We start from the raw sequence: 21,269 nt of genomic DNA on the forward strand, positions 1-21,269 counted from the left end.
AGATTTATATATATCGAAGACAGCCTACTTTCTCTAAGGTACTCCCATTGTAGTGGGAAATATAGGCACATAAATGACCAACAATAAAACTACAGGCATACCTTGTTTTATTGCATGTCACTTACTGTACTTTGCAGATAATATGCTTTTTTGAATATTTAAGATGTGTAGCAACGCTATGTCAAACAAGTCTACTGGGGTCATTTTTCTAACAGCATGTGTTCACTTTGTGTCTCTGCATCACATTTTGGTAATTCTCACAATATCACAAACTTTTCATAATTATTCTGTTATGAGGACCTGTGATTGGTAATCTTTGATGTTACTATTGTAATTATTTTGGGGCACCATGAACTGTATCCAGATAAGACAACAAACTTAATGGATAAATGTTGCTCTGATTGTTCCACCAACTGGTCATCCACCTGTCTTTCTCTTTCTCCTGGGGCCTCCTTATTACCTGAGACACAACAATATTAAGATTAGGGCAATTAGTAACCTTATAAAACCTCTAAGCATTCAAATAAAAGGAAAAGTTGAGTGTCTCCCACTGTACATCAAAACCTAAAAGTGACTAAGCTTGGTGAGGAAAGCATGTCAAAAACTGAGACAGGCCAAAAGCTGGGCCTCTTGTGCCAATTAGCCAAGTTGTGCATGCAAAGAAAAAGTTCTTTAAGGAAATTAAAAGTGTTACTCCAGGAAACACATGAATAATAACAAAATGAAACAACCTTATTGCTGATATGAAGAAAGTCTGAGTGATTTGAAGAGAAAAATCAAACCAACCACAGCATTCCCTTAAGCCAAACCCTAATCCAGAGAAGGCTCTAACTCTCTTTAATTTTATGAAGGCTGAGAGAAATGAGGAAGCTACAGAAGAAAAGTTTGAAATTAACAGGTTGGTTCATGGGATTCAAGGAAAGAAGCTGTCTGAATAACATGAAAGTACAAAGTGAAGTAGCAAGTGCTGATGTAGAAGTTGCAAGTTATCCAGAAGATCTAGCTAAGATAATTGATGAAGTTAGCTACATTAAAGAGATTTTTTTTTTTTTTTTTTTTTTTGAGATTGAGTCTCACTCTATCACCTAGGCTGAAGCGCAGTGGCATGTTCCTGGCTCATTGCAACCTCCACCTCCCAGGTTCAAGTGATTCTCCTGCCTCATCCTCCCATGTAGCTGGGATTACAGACACACACCACCACATCCAGCTAATTTTTGTATTTTTAGTAGACACGGGGTTTCACCATGTTGGCCAGGCTGCTCTCGAACTCTGGACCTCAGGTGATCTCCCCACCTCAGCCTCCCAAAGTGCTGGGATTACAGGCATGAACCACGACGCCTGGCCAAGAGATTTTCAATGCAAACAAAACAGCCTTATATTGGAAGAAGATACCATCTAGGACTTTCATAGCTAGAAGGGAGAAGTCAATGCCTGGATCCAAAGCATCAAAAGATAGGCTAACTCTCTTCTTAAGAGCTAATGCAGATGGTAACCTTAAGCAGAAGCCAATGCTCGTTTGCCATTCCAAAAATCCTGGAGCACAGGAAAATTATGCTAAATCTACTCTGCCTGTGCTATATAAATGGAAAAATAAAGTAAATGACAGTACATATGTGACTGCATGGGTTTACTGCATATTTTAAGCCTACCATTGAAAACTACTGCTCAGTAAAAAGATTCCTTTCAAAATACTACTGCTCACTGACGATACAACAGGTCACCTAAGAGCTCTGATGGAGATGTTTAAGGAGATTAATATTGTTTTTGTGCCTGCTAACATAACATCCATTCTGTAGCCCATAAATCAAGGAGTAATTTTGACTTTCAAATATTTAAGAAATATATTTTGTAAGGCTATAGCTGCCATAAATGGTGATTCCTCTGACAGATCTGGGCAAAGTAAATTGAAAACCTTCTGGAAAGGATTCACCATTAAGATGCCACATCTGTGATTCACGAGAAGAGGCCAAAATATCAACATTAACAGGAGGTTGGAAGAAGCCGATTCCAACCCTAATGGATGACTTAAAGAAGTTCAGTACTTCAGTAGAACAAGTAACTACAGATGTGGTGGAAATAGCAAGAAAGCTAGAATTGAAAGTGGAGCCTGAAGATGTGACTGAATTGCTGCAATCTTAAGATCAAAATCAAACAGATGAGGAATTGAGTTGTTTCTTATGGATGAGCAAAGATGGAATCCACTCCTGGTGAAGATGCTGTGAACACTGTTGAAATAACAACAAAGGACTTAAAATATTACATAAACTTAGTTGATAAAGTAGTGAGTGGGTTGAGAGGATTGACCTCAATTCTGAAAGAAGTTCTACTGTGGGTAAAATGCTATCAAAAAATATCAAATACTTCAGAGAAATATTTCACGAAAGGTGTCAATTGATGCAGTGAACTTCACTGTTCTCTTATTTTCAGAAATTGCCAGAGCCACCCCAGCCCACAACAACCAACACACTGATCAGTCAGCTGCCACTGACAATAAGGTAAGACTCTCCACCAGCAAAACAGAATACAACTCACTGAAGGCTCAGATGTTTATTAGCATATTTTGACAATGAAGTATTTTCAATTAAGCAATAAACTTTTTTTAGACATAATTCTATTGCACACTTTAGACTAAAGTATAGTGTAAACATAACTTTTACATGGGAAAACAAAAAATTTGTGTGACTTCCTTCATTGCAATGTTCATGTTATTGCGGTGGCATGGAACTGAACCCGCAACAATTCTGAGGTATACCTGTACTTAAGAAGTGCCAACATACAAGTAAGCACCAAATACAACTGAAAAGCTTCAAGGAAAAGAAGATAAGAGAATCTAAGTTAATGTTAAATGATAGAAGTACCTATCTTCTTATTTCACGTCATATAAGCTATTAAAAGTTTCCCAAAGTAGACAAAATTTTTAAAAATCCAAGTATTTAGGGTTAACAGGTTTAAAAGTATTCAAAACGGCAAAACTATGTTTATGAAAACAATATCACATAGGATGAAGCGACCAGAAAATGAAAAAGAATGATCAATAATAAAATTTCAATATCAAGTCTTTACTAATCCTTATATGCATATACACATATGTTTCTACGTGTTTAATTCATAAATGTACCCAAAGATAAGGAATATCCCCTAATGATTAAAACAAGTTATTTATCTGTGAATATTAGTACAACATAGGTCTCAAATTAAATAAATTTGTATATACTGCCCTCATGGGGCAATAATATGTAGTTCATTAAAATATAAGCAGAAAATGTAGTGGACTCCATGGACACAATTTATTCCTAATTATCCTAGCCAATGAAGGAGCATCACTGGTTTGACTAATAATGTAATGAGTCATCTAAAAAATCACTCATACATATACTTCTATTTATGCCAAGTATCTTTCCTTGTTGGAGTTAACCTCGTATTCTGATAGATGTTGGGAATGTTAGGTGACCTGGATCAAAGATTCCATGCATAGAAAATTCAAAAGTTGATATAATTCATGCAGGATTAATCAAATCAGCCCTTAAATGCCATTACATAATGCTTCTTTTTTCTCTTTTTGGTCAAATTGCATTTTTACTACCAATCTCAAATAGTAGCATTTATAACAGAGAAAGATTTAAAGAAAATGACTTACAATAACACACGCTGGGACTTCACGAAGAGAATATTCTGTTTTATTAGGAAGATCTTGATTCCTTACAAGCTCATAAATAGCAGGATAGGATAACAAGTTCACCAGTGCTAAAAAAGACTAGAGGGAAAGAAAACAATCATTTAAATGATTCATTTTTGTCAACCACATCCATGGAGAGTCACTAATGTAGTTTCCTATCTGCATGACTTTGAGGGCTCATTTTTAAATGTACCTAATTCCCATAAGTTTGAAGTATGTACATACATGATAAGTACAAAACAGTTAACATGCATAGCAATAATCTATAAGCTGACAATGCATGATGTAACAACCATTACGTACATATATGAAATTTGGAATATGCTTTAAAATATCATATATCTCTTAAAAGTTTGGTTCTGACAAAAATTCAATAATCCATCTTTCTCATTCTTTGCACTGTCATATCCAATATGTAAGAAAATGCAAGGGAATAATATTTAGAGACTCTGGGGCAAGATAATAAATTCTATATATTTTTGCCCTCAGACCATGAGGCTATCTTTTAACTACATTCACTGAAAATCCACTAACCTAAATATGATAGCTAATTTTTAAAAGCCATGGCTTTTCCTATCAAAGCTAACTTATTTTCTGGTGCAATTTTACCAATCTCTCCATGAAATATTTAAGCTCTTCACTCTCATTGCATCTTATTAAACACAACTAGAATATTTTTCTCAGGCACATTTTTTCTTGGGCTCCCCAGCTCAAAAGCATGCTGTGGTTGCCCATTACTAAGCATCAAATCTAAACTCCTTAGCATGGCTTTCAAGGCACTTCTCTAATTGACACGATTCTACTCTTCACAGTCTTAAAAGCCTCATTTCCTAGTATTCCTCAGCATGAAGTCGCCACTTCAGTCAATCAAATCTGCCTGTGGTCTCCTTCAACTGACTGCCACCTATACATACTTTTTCTTTCTTTTTTTTTTTTTTGAGACAGAGTCTCGCTCTGTCGCCCAGGCTGGAGTGCAGTGGCGCGATCTCGGCTCACTGCAAGCTCCACCTCCCAGGTTCACGCCATTCTCCTGCCTCAGCCTCTCCGAGTAGCTGGGACTACAGGCGCCCGCCAACACGCCCGGCTAAATTTTTGTATTTTTTTAGTAGAGACGGAGTTTCACCGTGGTCTCGATCTCCTGACCTCGTGATCCGCCCGCCTCGGCCTCCCAAAGTGCTGGGATTACAAGCGTGAGCCACCGCGCCCGGCCTATACATACTTTTTTATCCTAGTAACACACTTCTCCTGTCCTCCACTTACTCATTATCTCACTTGATATACTTTCAAAATATGTCACATCTTTTCTGAAGACTTTCCAATTAACTCTATGCACATCTAGAAGTCCTATGTTCTGTCAATACTTGTATCTTTTGCTTGCATTATATTAATTGTACTTACTTGTAACTGTAAAGTTTTCTGCTTTACATTTTCTAAAAATTTTCACTAGAGTCAGAAACTTTGAGAACCAGACATACTGAGATATTTCATTAGAACCAGAAATTTGAAAATTCAGAAAATTAAAATGAACATTTAATTCAATCTCATTTAATAGATGAAAAAAACTGAGCTCAAGTGAAGTGGCTTGGCCAAAGACACACACTCAGGAAGTTGGTAGCAAAAATAATCTGTATTTTCTTATTTCCAGACTCAAGTTAGTCATTAGAAATTGTAATATAATCTTCAGACACTATTTGACACCGACACCCTTGTTCTACATCCTTCTTTAAGGACCTAGGAAGTCAAGTCCATGTTATATCTCCTCCCTTAGTATGCCAAAATGCAATGTTATTTAGCAAATAACAGTGGCTACATAATGAATATATTTAACACACAGTAGTTTTTGATAAAGGCTATTTCTGTCTAAAAAATGAATTCACATTAAACTTACTGAAATCATCCTTATTTTTCCCTATAATACAATACTCCCTAAAATGAAGAAGGAATTTCTAACCAATTCAAGAAGAAAATAATCCATGATTAAAAGCTAATAACTATTTGGATAGTAATGAAGTTATAAACAAACAACCCCATCAAAAAGTGGGCAAGGGACATGAACAGACACTTCTCAAAAGAAGACATTTATGCAGCCAAAAAACACATGAAGAAATGCTCATCATCACTGGCCATCAGAGAAATGCAAATCAAAGCCACAGTGAGATACCATCTCACACCAGTTAGAATGGCCATCATTAAAAAATCAGGAAACAACAGGTGCTGGAGAGGATGTGGAGAAATAGGAACACTTTTACACTGTTGGTGGGACTGTAAACTAGTTCAACCATTGTGGAAGTCAGTGTGGCGATTCCTCAGGGATCTAGAACTAGAAATACCATTTGACCCAGCCATCCCATTACTGGGTATATACCCAAAGGATTATAAATCATGCTGCTATAAAGACACATGCACACGTATTTTTATTGCGGCACTATTCACAATAGCAAAGAGTTAGAACCAACCCAAATGTCCAACAACGATAGACTGGATTAAGAAAATGTGGCACATATACACCATGGAGTACTATGCAGCCATAAAAAATGATGAGTTCATGTCCTTTGTAGGGACATGGATGAAACTGGAAAACATCATTCTCAGTAAACTATCGCAAAGACAAAAAACCAAACACTGCATGTTCTCACTCATAGGTGGGAATTGAACAATGAGAACTCATGGACACAGGAAGGGGAACATCACACTCTGGGGACTGTTGTGGGGTTGGGGGAGGGGGGAGGGACAGCATTAGGAGATATACCTAATGCTAAATGACGAGTTAATGGGTGCAGGAAATCAACATGGCACATGGATACATATGTAACAAACCTGCACATTGTGCACATGTACCCTAAAACCTAAAGTATAATAAAAAAAAAAAAAAAAAAGAAGGCAGAAAAAAAAAAATCTTTTAGAGAAAAGGAAGAAAAGGATGGTGGAACATGTGTCCACTGGGAGTTGTAGTTCTTAGAAACCTGTTCCAGGACTTTCATAACTTGTCAAATATTTGAAATAAATGTAGCATTAAAAAAAAAATAACTAATACAATAAATTAGTTGCCATTTAATGAATGCCTCTGTAAAGAGAACACTACATGAGAAGTACGCACTATAGAAAAGGGAGAAAAAGATTGCCAAGGAAAGAATGTTTAAGAAATATGTCTATTAATTATACATAAAATGAACTGCAGAAAAACTGGAGGTTTCATAATCACCTAGGAAACTACTGTATAAACTTCTCTAATCACCGGCTATTAACTAGAAAGATTATTAATAAAACAGATTTCATTATAGCTTTATTTTTAATCCAATTTAGTTTATCCTGAGAACACAGATGAATCAAAAAATACAAGCTAATAATGCTTTATAATTTAAATCTGCAAAGATGTTTCAATGTAATGTCCTTAATATTAATCCAGCAATATTTGGATACTATCGTGAATAAATCCTTTATTTTATGTTTAAAGAATCTTTTCTACCATAATCTTAAAAGATTACAAAAAAGCCTTTAAAAATGTCTATTTTGGTAGAAAAAGAAATATAATCTTTATAAATCACATATTATCAATAGTATATTGAGCATTTTTGTATTATTTATACATGAAGAATTCAACTGATGATTATGGAATCTCTCTTCACGTAAGAAATAAAATGATGTGGACCACATACAATCAAGGTAAGGTGTGATATGCTACTCTAAGCAAATCAAGTAAAACTTTAGGTAAAAATAATTCAACAACTGTATTCAAACTAAAACAACCTGAACAGAATTTTAAAGAAGGTTGAGAAGATTTCAGCAGCTTGTTTCTAGAAGAAATACATTCACTTCTCACACACTGGGCATTTTAAAAGATGTTAGCTTTGTGCAAAATTGTGATGTATTAAGCATTTCTGGAATAAAAATATATACAATGTAATTATTGGTTCCCACAAACACACATTATAAGATGTTGCTAATATCAGATATTAATTATCTTAAAATTTATAGTAGCACAAAACATAAATCTATGTCATCAATGTTTTGAATAGAAGAATGAGATTTTATGCAATAATGATAAGGAAACTAATGAAAAGTCAACGTTTGATATATTTTTAAAACTAAAGCATAAAATTAATTCCCCAAGTCAAGAAGTTTTCTTATAAATTAAAATATTTCAGGTTGATAATGATCTTCTATTCACTTATTTATTCACTAAAAATATTTTAGTGCCAGCTGCTTATCAGCAATTGTGCCAAATGCTAACAATAAAAATATGAATAAAGGCATGGTCCCTGCCCTCAAGGACTCATAGTGTAGTGCAGGACAAAATACACTGTTAAATCACTTAAAATAGCGCCTAAACGTTCTGACGTTACTGCAATATGGAGAGAAACGGGGGGATATAAGGATGACACTCTTCAGCAATGTAGGGAGAGGTGAGAGGTAAGTCTGTGTAAGTGGCAGGCAGGCAGTCAGGCAGAGATGTGCTACGTTAATAAGCTCTATCTTTATCCTCTAGGGAAAGAAAAGGGCAAAGTGTTTTCAGAAAAGTAGTGGGAATTAAATTTTACATTTTACATAGAATGCTCTAAAGAAAAATGGTTTTGAGGGTAGACAATATAAGGGAGTAACGAACAAATTAGAATTTGGAAGCTGTAAGACTGTCAGAGATACATTACACCTATTAGAGCACAGATGTATTAAAAACATGTCCAATAGACAGAATAATCAAATAGTTACTCATAAGGTTAGTGCTCAGGGAATACATGTTTTAGGAGTAAAGGAAAGGTCTGTGAAGACTATGTGTATAAAGTATTCTATTCTTTAAAGTAGTATGGACAAGAAGGGGAGAAGGAAGACTGAATAGTGATAATAATTTAACTGCTATTATTATATGAGCATTTACTTTTGGCCAAATGCTATAGTACAATATTTACATACATTATCTATTTTAATCCTTAATATGTACAACTGTAAGACCATTGTAAGGAACACCTGGCTTCTGATGCCAAGTCTCACTGACTCTAAAGCAGGGGTGTCCAATATTTTGGCTTCCCTGGGCCACATTGGAAGAAGAAGAATTGTCTTGGGCCACACGTAAAATACAGTAACAATAGCTGATGAACTAAGAAAATAAAAATAAAAACTGCAAAAAAAATCTCATAATGTTTTAAGAAAGGCTATGAATTTGTGCTGCGCCACATTCAAAGCTGTCCTGGGCCAAATGCAGCCCATGGGCCGCAGGTTCAACAAGCTTGCTCTAAAGTCTCTGCTATGATGTAAACCACTAGAAGACACTAAGAATGCATTTAGATTCAGAGAGAGGATCTGTTGTTTGGGCTGGTGGAGTGAGAAGGGTGTTACTTGTTTTTGGATGAGAGAATCAAGCCATCTTCAAATAGTTTTACATTTTTTTTCCAATCTGTATGCCTTCTATTTTTTCTTGCCTTATTATACTTACATAATATAATGTAAATAAAAGTGGTAAGAGTCAACCAAATTTAGAGTCAATATTTTACCATTAAATATGATGCAAACTGTATGTTTTCCAAACACAGCATTTATCAGATTATGGATTAAATCATTTGAATTTTTATCATAAATGTATATAAAATTTAGTAAAATGTTTCCACATATGTTGAAATAATATTAAGAGTTTTTTTATTCTTTAACACGGTAAGTTGTATTTTTATACTGAAATGTTTAACCAACTTTATGTTCCTGGAATAAATCCCACTTGATCATAATAAACGGTCCTTTTATATACTGCTGAATTCCAACTGATAATATAGTATTTTAAAAAAAACATTCTGTCTATATTCATCAGGCTACAGATCTATAATTTTCTTCTTTTTTGGTGATGTTTTTATATCAGTGTTATGCTGGCCTCATAAACTAGAAACAGTTTCCTCTACCTGTTTGCTGAAAAAGCTTGTGTGAGATCGGTGTTCTTTCTCCCACAAATGTTTCATAGAATCCACTGGTGAAACCATCTGTTTTTCTCTGTGTAAGCTTCTTAATGACAAATTCAATTTCTTTAACAAATGCATACCTATTTTTTTTTTATTGAGTCAGTTTTGGTAACCCTACTTTTAAAGAAAAATTGCCAATTAGATCTTAGTTGTTGAGTTAATGACCTAAAACAAATCATAATATTCACTTATTATCCTTTAATATCTGTGGAATCATTAGTCTTACCCTTCTTTCATTTTTGATATTGGTAATTTTGGATCTCTCTTATTTTTGTCATCAATCTGGTGAGGGGTTTATCACTTTTAATAATCATTTCCAAAAATCACATTTGGATTTGTTATTACTCTTCAATTTGTTCTGTTTCATTGATTTCTGCTCTAATGTTTATTATTTCTCTCGTTGCATTGGTTTTGGGTGTAATTTGCTCTTCTTTTTCTACTCCCTTTGAGTGGAAGCTAGTGTCAGTAATTTTAGATCTTTCTTATTTTCTAATATAAATATTAAAGTTAAAAATATCCCTCTTAGGACTGCTGCAACTATAACCACAAATTCTGATGTATTTTTATTTGCATCCAGTTTGAAATATTTCCTAATTTCCCATGTGACTTCTTTGAGCTACAAGTTATTTGTAAGTATGTGGTTTAATTTCCAAGTATCTTTTTTTCTAGTTTCTAGTTCTTGATTTTTAATTCATTTCATTGTAGTTATAGAATATACTTCATATTATTCCAATTATCTTAAATTTATTTAGACTTGCATTTAGCCCAACATGGTCTATCTTTGAGGATATGCCATGTGTTCTTGAAAAGAATGTGTATTCTGCAGTCACCGAGTATAATATTCTATAAATATCAAATGGTTAATAGTGGTATTCCAATCACGTTAATTCTTAACAGAGAGCTCTTGATCTGTTCTAGCAATTGCTAAGATAAATGTTAAAATCTTCAACTCTGATTGCAGATTTGCCTACTTCTTCCTTAAATTCTATTTTAATACTACATATATTTTAAATATTTTATTAGGATCATACTGATTTATGATTATGTCTTTCTGGTGTATTGACCATATTCATATTATCATTATAAAACGTGTCTCTTAATCTGATAGTTTTTCCTTTTATTTCTGCCACTAAATGTGGCCATGTCAGTTTTCTAATGTATATTGCTTCTTTGTATATATTTTTTCCATCCAACTTATCTTTGTCTTTAAAGTGAACTTCTTCTAGAACTCTGCCACCTGCCCCAGAGAGCCTTCTCTGTACCTACAATTACCTCGCCTGCCCTCTCTCCATAACACCCAGTATCCTGACCTTTACAATAATCACTTTCAAAGATTTTCTTGTGGTTTTATTTCTCAAGTGTACATATCCAGACACTATAATTTTGTCTTTCCCATTTTCAAGACTTGATATGTCATTTAAAGTTTCTTTTAATCTACAGGCATTCATCTTCTCCCTCTCCTTTCTTCTCATTTCATCTGTTGACAAGCTCAGGCCATTTGACCTGTAAAGTTTCCACCAGTCTGGATTTTAGGAAGTGCACAGTCAGGGAGCAGTTCAGCCTGTTCTTCCATCCTTTGGATATATGCAGTTTCCATATTCTGCAAACTGGCAGCTGAATCTAAAGGCTTGATCAAATTAGATACCTTGGTAAGACTAGAGGTGGTGGTTTATTCTTTCATTAGAGGGCACATTAATAATGTTTAGCTGTTTCTGTTTTGGTGATGTTAAGGTGACTCAATTAATTCTTGCAGACTGCAAATGATGACATTCTAATTTCATCATTTTAAAAAAATTATTAGTTGGGATAATTCATGAAAAAGAGGCACTACCTTCACCTACTATTTGGTTACCCAGTGGCAGAGTTCTGATATGGTTTGGCTCTTTGTCCCTACCCAAATCTCATCTCAAAATGTAATCCCTACATGCCAAAGGAAGGACCTGGTGGGAGCTGATTGGATCATGGGTGCAGTTCCCCCATGCTGTTCTCATGATAGTGAGTTCTCCTGAGATCTCATGGTTTAAATGTGTTTGGCAGTTCCCCTTCACTCTCTCTGTCTCCAGCAGCCACGTAAGATGTGCGCCTTGCTTCCCCTTCGCCTTCCTTCCTGAATGTAAGTTTCCTGAGGCCTCCCTAGACATGTGGAACTATGAGTCAATTAAACCTCTTTTCTTTATAAATTACCTAGTCTTGAGTAGTTCCACATAGTAGTGTGAAAATGGACTAAAACAAGTTCATACAGGAAAGGCACAATAAATGCTATTATTTTAGTAAACAAGTTTCAAGATAATGAATTGATTCTTGGTCATCCTCTGAGCATAACCAATTTTTAAAAATATTATTTAATAGTTTTTCTTTCATATCCACATTATGCATCATGACTAATTAAACATACTAATGCTGATAATACTTTCTACTATTTATTGAGTGCCTACTATATGCCAAGCATTCTGCCATATACTTTTATAAATTATCACAGTTCAACATGCTAAAAGTTATTGGTAAATATATTATCATCTTTAACACTGGTTAACTACATTTGCCTACCACCTAAAATGTAATTTCATTTTGTTTCTAATTGTAGTTCAGTAGAGATGGTTATCAACATGCAACTTAGGTGATGTTAAGCCACCTGTAATTAAAGTGAATCAGAACATGTTTATTTTACTAAGTGTCCACAGAAGAAATAAAGTTAATTTCTTTTTTACTGGTATATGTTATTGAATCTGATATGTATATATCTGATAATATATATATACACAAACACACATATATATACACACACGTGTGTATACATATTTGCCACTTGTGTGGTGTTTTTAGTTATTTATTTTTATTTCAATAGGTTTTTGGGGAACAGATTGTATGGTGTTTCTATTTATTTATTTTTATTTCAATAGGTTTTTGGGGAATAGATAGTGTCTGGTTACATGAACAAGTTCTCTTATGGTGATTGCTGAGACTTCGGTGCACCCACCACCTGAGTAGTGTACCCTGTACCCAGTGTGTAGTCTCTTATCCCTCACCATTCCCAACCCTTTCCCCTGAGTCCCCGAAGACTGATGTATCATTCTTATGCCTTGGTGTCCTCATAGCTTAGCTCACACATATGAGTGAGAACATACAATGTTTGGTTTTCCATTCCTAAATATTTCACTTAGAATAATAGTCTCCAATTCCATCCAGGTTGCTGGATGTTGCTGGAGTTGATTTTTGCATAAGGTGAAAGAGGAGGAACCAGTTTCATTCTTCTACATGTGGCTTGCTAATTATCCCAGCACCATTTCTTGAATAGGGTGTGCTTCCCTCACCTTGTTTTTGTTTGCTTTGTCAAAGATCAGCTGGCTGATCTTTTTATGGCTGAGTAGTATTCCATGGTATATATATACCATATTTTCTTTATCTACTCATTGATTGATGTGCATGTGGGCAGTTCCATATTTTTGCAATTGTAAATTGTGCTGCTATGAACATGCATTTGCAAGTATCTTTTTTGTATAATGACTTCTTTTCCTCTAGGTAGATACCTAGTAGTGGGATCGCAGGATCAAATGGTAGATCTACTTTTAGTTCTTTAAGAAATCTCCATGCTGTTTTCCATAGTAGTTATACTAGTTTACATTCCCACTGACAGTGTAAAAGTGTTCCCTTTTCACTGCATACATGCCAACGTCTATTTTTTTTTAATTTTTTGATTATGGCCATTCTTGCAGGAATAAGGTGGTATCACATTGTGGTTTTGATTTACATTTCCCTATTAGTGATATTGCACATTTTTCCATATGCTTGTTGGCCATTTGTATATCTTCCTTTGATAATTGTCTATTCACGTCCTCAGCCCACTTTTTGATAGGGTTGTTTGTATTTTTCTTGCTGATTTGTTTGAGTTCTTTGAAGATTCTGGATATTGTCTTTTGTCAGATGTACATACAGATTGTGAAGATTTTCTCCCACTCTGTGGGTTGTCTGTTTACTCTGCTGATTATTTCTTTGGCTGGGCAGAAGCTTTTTAATTTAATTAAGTCCCATCTATTTATCTTTGTTTTTGTGGCATTTGCTTTTGAATTCCTAAAGTCTTTACCTAAGCTAATGTCTAGAAGGGTTTGGTTTTTCTGATGTTATCTTCTAGAATCTTTATGGATTCAAATCTTAGATTTAAGTCTTTGCTTGATCTAGAGTTGATTTTTCTATAAGGTGAGAGATGAGGATCCAGTTTCATTCTTCTACATGTGGCTTGCTAATTACCCCGGCACTATTTTTTGAATAGGGTATACTTTCCCCACTTTATTTTTTTGTTTGCTTTGTCAAAGATTAGTTGGCTGTATTTGACTTTATTTCTGAGTTCTCTATTTCTGTTACATTTGGTCTGTGTGCCTATTTTTATACCAGTACCATGTCGTTCTGTTAACTGTAGCCTTGTAGAATAATTTGAAGTTGTTTAATGTGATGCCTCCAGATTTGTTCTTTTTGCTTAGCCTTGCTTTGGCTATGCGGGCTCTTTGTTGGCTCCATATACATTTTAGGCTTGTTTGTTCTAGTTCTGTGAAGAATTATGGTGGTATTTTGATGGGAATTGCATTGAATCTGTAAATTGCTTTGGGAAGTATAGCCATTTTCACAATATTGATTCTACCCATCCATGAACATGAAATGTCTTTCCATTTGTTTGTGTTGTCTGATTTCTTTCAGCAGTGTTTTGTCGTTTTCCCTGTAGAGGTCTTTCATGTCTTTGGTTAGGTATATTCCTAAGTATTTTATTTATTTATTTATTTTTGCAGCTATTGTAAACAGTTTGAGTTTTTTATTTGATTCTCAGCTTGGTGTTATTTCTTTTTTCCTGCTAGGTTTGGTATTGGATTATTCTTGTTTCTCTAGTTCCATGAGGTGTGACATTTGATTGTACATTTGTGCTCTTTCTGGCATTTTGATGTAGGCATTTAATGCTATAAACTTTCTTCTTAGCCCCGCTTTTGCTGTATCCAGAGGTTTTGATAGGTTGTGTCACTATTATCATTTGGTTCAAAAAATCTTTTAATTTCCATCTTGATATCATTGTTGGTCCAATGATCACTCAGGAGCAGGTTATTTAATTTCCATGTATTTGCATGGTTTTGAGGTTCCTTTTGAAGTTAATATCCAATTTTATTCCACTGTGGTCTGACAGAGTACCTGACATAATTTTGATTTTCTTTTTTTAATTTTGTTATTATAATACTTTAAGTTTTAGGGTACATGTGCACAATGTTCAGGTTTGTTACATATGTATATATGTGCCATGTTGGTGTGCTGCACCCATTAACTCATCATTTAACATCAGGTATATCTCCTAATGCTATCCCTCTCCGCCCTCCCCACCCCACAACAGTCCCCGGTGTGTGATGTTCCCCTTCCTGTGTCCATGTGTTCTCATTGTTCAATTCCTACCTATGAGTGAGAACATGCGGTGTTTGGTTTTTTTTCCTTGCGATAGTTTGCTGAGAATGATGGTTTCCAGCTTCATCCATGTCCCTACAAAGGACATGAACTCATCATTTTTTATGGCTGCATAGTATTCCATGGTGTATATATGCCACATTTTCTTAATCCAGTCTATCATTGTTGGAGATTTGGGTTGGTTCCAAGTCTTTGCTATTGTAAATAGTGCCGCAATAAACATATGTGTGCATGTGTCTTTATAGAAGCATGATTTATAATCCTTTGGGTATATACCCAGTAATGGGATGGCTAGGTCAAATGATATTTCTTTTCCTTTTTTTTTTTTTTTAGCAGCCTTAAACAACATACATTTATTATCTCACAGCTTCTGTGGTTCAGAAGCCTGAGCATGACTTAGCTGAGTCCTCTGCACAGGGTCTCATGAGCAGGCAGAGGTAAAATTCTACATGTGGTCACCTACATTTCCAAGGTGGGATTTTACATCTGTATGATGACACTGGACATGAAATGACCCATGCCACTTTATCTCACTACCAAGTATCTGTGAGAGAAGCTCCATTTCTCTACACGTACAGAGCATTCTAACGTTTTTAAGGTGCTACTGCATGCAGACGTCTCCTTTGATCTGATAACAAACATACAGGGTAGCAGTGAGAGAAAATACTTGAAGTCTAAATTTTGCAGGAGACAAGCTGACAGGGAGGTGGACCTTCCTGAGTTCACATGATTGGTAAGTGCAAATGGGAAGATAATCTGCATGGGAACCATGTCTGCTTTCAATGGTTCTGTAGAAAATAAGCCATGGTGCCAGTGAAGAGATAGCCCTGACAAGACCGGCAGGGAGATGGAAGCCTTGCTGAACCTCCGGGAAGTGTAGAAAAGTGTGGAAAAGTCATAAGATGTGGGATCAGGGAAGCTGTTGAAAACCAAGCATATTGTCAGGGAGCAGAGAGTTGATCTGCTCTGGTGTACAATGGGTTCCTTTCCCAGATACATCTTGAGATGGTGCTCTGGAATATTTCTCTCATTAGAGGTTGTTCCCAAGATAAGAGGGAGAAAATCAAACGAAAAAGAAATCTGCTGCAGACCAAATTTGACTTCCATTAAATATTGCTTTCAAGCTTTCTTTTTTTTTTTTTTTTTTTTTTTTTTTTTTGAGACGGAGTCTTGCTCTGTCGCCCAGGCTGGAGTGCAGTGGTGCAATCTCGGCTCACTGCAAGCTCCGCCTCCCGGGTTCACGCCATTCTCCTGCCTCAGCCTCCCCGAGTAGCTGGGACTACAGGCGCCCGCCACCACGCCCGGCTAATTTTTTGTATTTTTAGTAGAGACGGGGTTTCACCGTGGTCTCGATCTCCTGACCTCATGATCCGCCCGCCTCCGCCTCCCAAAGTGCTGGGATTACAAGCGTGAGCCACCGCGCCCGGCCTCAAGCTTTCTAAAAGAACTAAGAGTACCTATGGGCACTTCAGACTCAGAAAAAAAATAGAAGAAAATGACAAGCTTGTTTTCAATTTTTCTTGCATTTTCCTGGCACTGACTTGGTAACAGAATACTGACTTCATTTGGAGAGTTGAATTTTTCAGGGCATACAGGCTTTGCCATTACATACTGTGATAGAAAGCATCTCCTGAGTCTCTCATCCTCTGAGAAGGGTCCCACACCACTCTCTTCTGCAGAGGGGCCTCACAGTAACCATGTATCTATTCTGTGGCTCCCCTTCCAGAAATAGTGGATGAATTGGGATGAATCACTGCCCCAAATCTGACACAATCAAATCCTCTGTTTTGGGAATTGGAATTCGTGCTAAGAGATACTATTCAGCTGTCTGAGCAGATCACTTGAACTGAAGACATGCACACTGGGGATTCGTGGGGCAGGCTTCTAGGGTCTTATATACATACCTTGAATAAAGTAAGTTGAATAAAGTAATTGAATAAAGTAAGTTGTCTTAGTGAGAGAAGCAGAGTAAGAGGCCATATGATGAGAGGCAGACAGACAGCCTGAATAAAAATGGAAATATCTCAGGCTCTGCCAGCTTTACAGTTCTCACTTCTAGCCCCTTGTGGCGTCTGGCTATATAAATCATCTTTGACTTCTTTGAAATATCCCTTGTTGTAGGGGGCAAAAATGTCCCTACTATAGCTCCTGCCATCAAGAGGTGAATCTATAACATGGTTTGTATTTGTGTCCTCAACCAAATCTCATATTGAATTGTAATTCCTAATGTTGGAGGAGGGGCTTGGTTGGAGGTAATTGAATCATGGGGGTGGATTTCCCTCTGCTGTTCTCATGGTAGTGAGTGAGTTCTCACGAGATCCAGTTGTTTAAGTGTGCAGCACCTCCTCCCTCACTCTTGCTTTTTCTCCAGCCATGTAAGATGTGCCTGTTTCCCCTTTGCCTCTGCCATAATTGTAAGTTTCCTGAGGACTCCCCAGCCAAGCATTCTGTACAGACTATGGAACTGTGAGTCAATCAAGCATCTTTTCTTTATAAATTACCCAGTCTCAGGTAGTTCTTTATAGGAATGTGAGAACAGTCTAATACAATCTGTTTTCTGTTCCTTGAGTCCGGGCTGACCTTATGAATTATTTTGACTAATAGAATGTGACAGAAATGGAATCATGTGAGTTTTGTGTCTGAGTCTCAAGGACTTTGCTGCTTTCTTCATTGTACTTTTAGGAACCCTGTGAAGACGCCTAGTATAGCATCCTGGATGTTGAGAGCCACATGGCCTAGTCCCTTCCAACCACTGATTCCTTTGCACTAGCTGACAACCTGCCAACCCTTAGAAATGTGAGAACACACTAGATCATCTGGCTTGTAACTAACCTGCCAGCTCATAAAGAGGCATGAACAATCTCAGCAGAGACAACCGGAGCTGGATCACATGAGAAAAACTACCCAATCTCCAAAATTGACTTAAATAAAGAGTGCAGTTTTATGCCATTAAGATTCGGGGTCATTTGTTATGAATTAATGTATCCTGGAACCCTTCCAGTAAACTCCTCCCAACATATGTTTTCCTTAAGCTAACTTAAAGTCTCTGGTTTTGTATCTGTGTATGTTTTTACTCACAACCAGAAGGATCTTTTTTTATGATGATTTATTAAGTCATATGTAAGGTACAGTCAAAGTAGAAAGGTAACACATAGGGTAGACAATTTTAAGGCAGAAAAGTAACACTGAAAACCTTGTGCTCCATTTCACATCATTCTTTTTTTTTAATTTTATTATTATTATACTTTAAGTTTTAGGGTACATGTGCACAATGTTCAGGTTTGTTACATATGTATCTATGTGCCATGTTGGTGTGCTGCACCCATTAACTCATCATTTAGCATTAGGTGTATCTCCGAATGCTATCCCTCCCCCCTACCCCCACCTCACAACAGTCTCCGGTGTGTGATGTTCCCCTTCCTGTGTCCATGTGTTCTGAAAGTTCGATTCCCACCTATGAGTGAGAACATGCGGTGTTTGGTTTTTTGTCCTTGCGATAGTTTGTTGAGAATGATGGTTTCCAGCTTCATCCATGTCCCTACAAATGATATGAACTCATCATTTTTTATGGCTGCATAGTATTCCATGGTGTATATGTGCCACATTTTCTTAATCCATTCTATCATTGATGGGTATTTGGGTTGGTTCCAAGTCTTTGCTATTGTGAGTAGTACTGCAGTAAACATACGTGTCCATGTGTCTTTATAGCAGCATGATTTATAATCCTTTGGGTATATACCCAGTAATGCGATGGCTGGGTCAAATAGTATTTCTAGTTCTAGATCTCTGAGGAATCACCACACTGACTTCCACAATGGTTGAACTAATTTACAGTCCCACCAACAGTGTAAAAGTGTTCCTATTTCTCCACATCCTCTCCAGCACCTGTTGTTTCCTGACTTTTTAATGATCACCATTCCAACTGGTATGAGATGGTATCTCATTGCTGTTTTGATTTGCATTTCTCTGATGGCCACTGATGATGAGCATTTTTTCATGTGTGTTTTGGCTGCATAAATGTCTTCTTTTGAGAAGTGTCTGTTCATATCCTTCGCCCACTTGTTGATGGGGTTGTTTGTTTTTTTCTTGTAAATTTGTTTACTTTCTTTGTAGATTCTGGATATTAGCCCTTTGTCAGATGAGTAGGTTACAAAAATTTTCTCCCATTCTGTAGGTTGCCTGTTCACTCTGATGGTAGTTTCTTTTGTTGTGCAAAAGCTCTTTAGTTTAATTAGATCCCATTTGTCAATTTTGGTTTTTGTTGCCATTGCTTTTGGTGTCTTAGACATGAAGTCCTTGCCCATGCCTATGTCCTGAATGGTATTGCCTAGGCTTTCTTCTAGGGTTTTTATGGTTTTAGGTCTAACATTTAAGTCTTTAATCCATCTTGAATTAATTTTTGTATAAGGTGTAAGGAAGGGATCCAGTTTCAGCTTTCTACATATGGCTAGCCAGTTTTCCCAGCACCATTTATTAAATGGGAATCCTTTCCCTATTGCTTGTTTTTGTCAGGTTTGTCAAAGATCAGATAGTTGTAGATATGTGGCATTATTTCTGAGGGCTCTGTTCTGTTCCATTGGTCTATATTTCTGTTTTGGTACCAGTACCATGCTGTTTTGGATACTGTAGACTTGTAGTATAGTTTGAAGTCAGGTAGCGTGATGCCTCCAGCTTTGTTCTTTTGGCTTAGGATTGACGTGGCAATGCGGGCTCTTTTTTGGTTCCATATGAATTTTAAAGTAGTTTTTTCCAATTCTGTGAAGAAAGTCATTGGTAGCTTGATGGGGATGGCATTGAATCTATAAATTACCTTGGGCAGTTTGGCCATTTTCACCATATTGATTCTTCCTACCTATGAGCATGGAATGTTCTTCCATTTGTTTGTATCCTCTTTGATTTCATTGAGCAGTGGTTTGTAGTTCTCCTTGAAGAGGTCCTTCACATCCCTTGTACATTGGATTCCTAGGTATTTTATTCTCTTTGAAGCAATTGTGAATGGGAGTTCACTCATGATTTGGCTCTCTGTTTGTCTGTGATTGGTGTATAAGAATGCTTGTGATTTTTGCACATTGATTTTGTATCCTGAGACTTTGCTGAAGTTGCTTATCAGCTTAAGGAGATTTTGGGCTAAGACAATGGGGTTTTCTAGATATACAATCATGTCATCTGCAAACAGGGACAATTTGACTTCTTCTTTTCCTAATTGAATACCCTTTATTTCCTTCTCCTGCCTAGTTGCCCTGGCCAGAACTTCCAACACTATGTTGAACAGGAGTGGTGAGAGAGGGCATCCCCCTCTTGTGCCAGTTTTCAAAGGGAATGCTTCCAGTTTTTGCCCATTCAGTATGATATTGGCTGTGGGTTTGTCATAGATAGTTCTTATTATTTTGAGATACGTCCCATCAATACCTAATTTATTGAGAGATTTTAGCATGAAGGGTTGTCGAATGTTGTCAAAGGCCTTTTCTGCATCTATTGAGATAATCATGTGGTTTTTGTCTTTGGTTCTGTTTATATGCTGGATTATGTTTATTGATTTTCATATGTTGAACCAGCCTTGCATCCCAGGGATGAAGCCCAACTGATCTTGGTGGATGAGCTTTTTGATGTGCTGCTGGATTCGGTTTGCCAGTATTTTATTGAGGATTTTTGCATCAATGTTCATCAAAGATATTGGTCTAAAATTCTCTTTTTCGGCTGTGTCTCTGCCAGGCTTTGGTATCAGGATGACGCTGGCCTTGTAAAATGAGTTAGGGAGGATTCCCTCTTTTTCTGTTGATTGGAATAGTTTCAGAAGGAATGGTACCAGCTCCTCCTTGTACCTCTGGTAGAATTCAGCTGTGAATCCATCTGGTCCTGGACTTTTTTTGGTTGGCAAGCTATTAATTATTGCCTCAATTTCAGAGCCTGTTATTGGTCTACTCACAGATTCAACTTCTTCCTGGTTTAGTCTTGGGAGGGTGTATGTGTCAAGGAATTTATCCATTTCTTCTAGATTTTCTAGTTTATTTGCGTAGAGGTGTTTATAGTATTCTCTGATAGTTGTTTGTATTTCTGTGGGATTGGTGGTGATATCCCCTTTGTCATTTTTTATTGCGTCTATTTGATTCTTCTCTCTTTTCTTCTTTTTTTGTCTTGCTAGTGATTTATCAATTTTGTTGATCTTTTCAAAAAACCAGCTGCTAGATTCATTAATTTTTTGAAGGGTTTTTTCTCTGTAT

The 21,269-nt window shown here is 36.4% G+C and overlaps 1 protein-coding gene across 1 annotated transcript in view; it reads right to left on the reverse strand.

Moving 5' to 3' along the window:
- TBC1D32 (TBC1 domain family member 32) overlaps positions 1–21,269 on the reverse strand; it is a 274,963-nt gene that overhangs the window by 145,323 nt on the left and 108,371 nt on the right. Inside the window, exon 22 of the mRNA XM_058435533.1 lies at positions 3,638–3,754. Within this exon, the coding sequence (XP_058291516.1) occupies positions 3,638–3,754 (117 nt within the window). The remainder of the gene's footprint in view (positions 1–3,637; positions 3,755–21,269) is intronic.

Source organism: Hylobates moloch, unplaced genomic scaffold (genome assembly GCF_009828535.3).
Source record: "Hylobates moloch isolate HMO894 unplaced genomic scaffold, HMol_V3 SCAFFOLD_2, whole genome shotgun sequence".
In the NCBI taxonomy this organism is placed as follows: Eukaryota; Metazoa; Chordata; class Mammalia; order Primates; family Hylobatidae; genus Hylobates; species Hylobates moloch.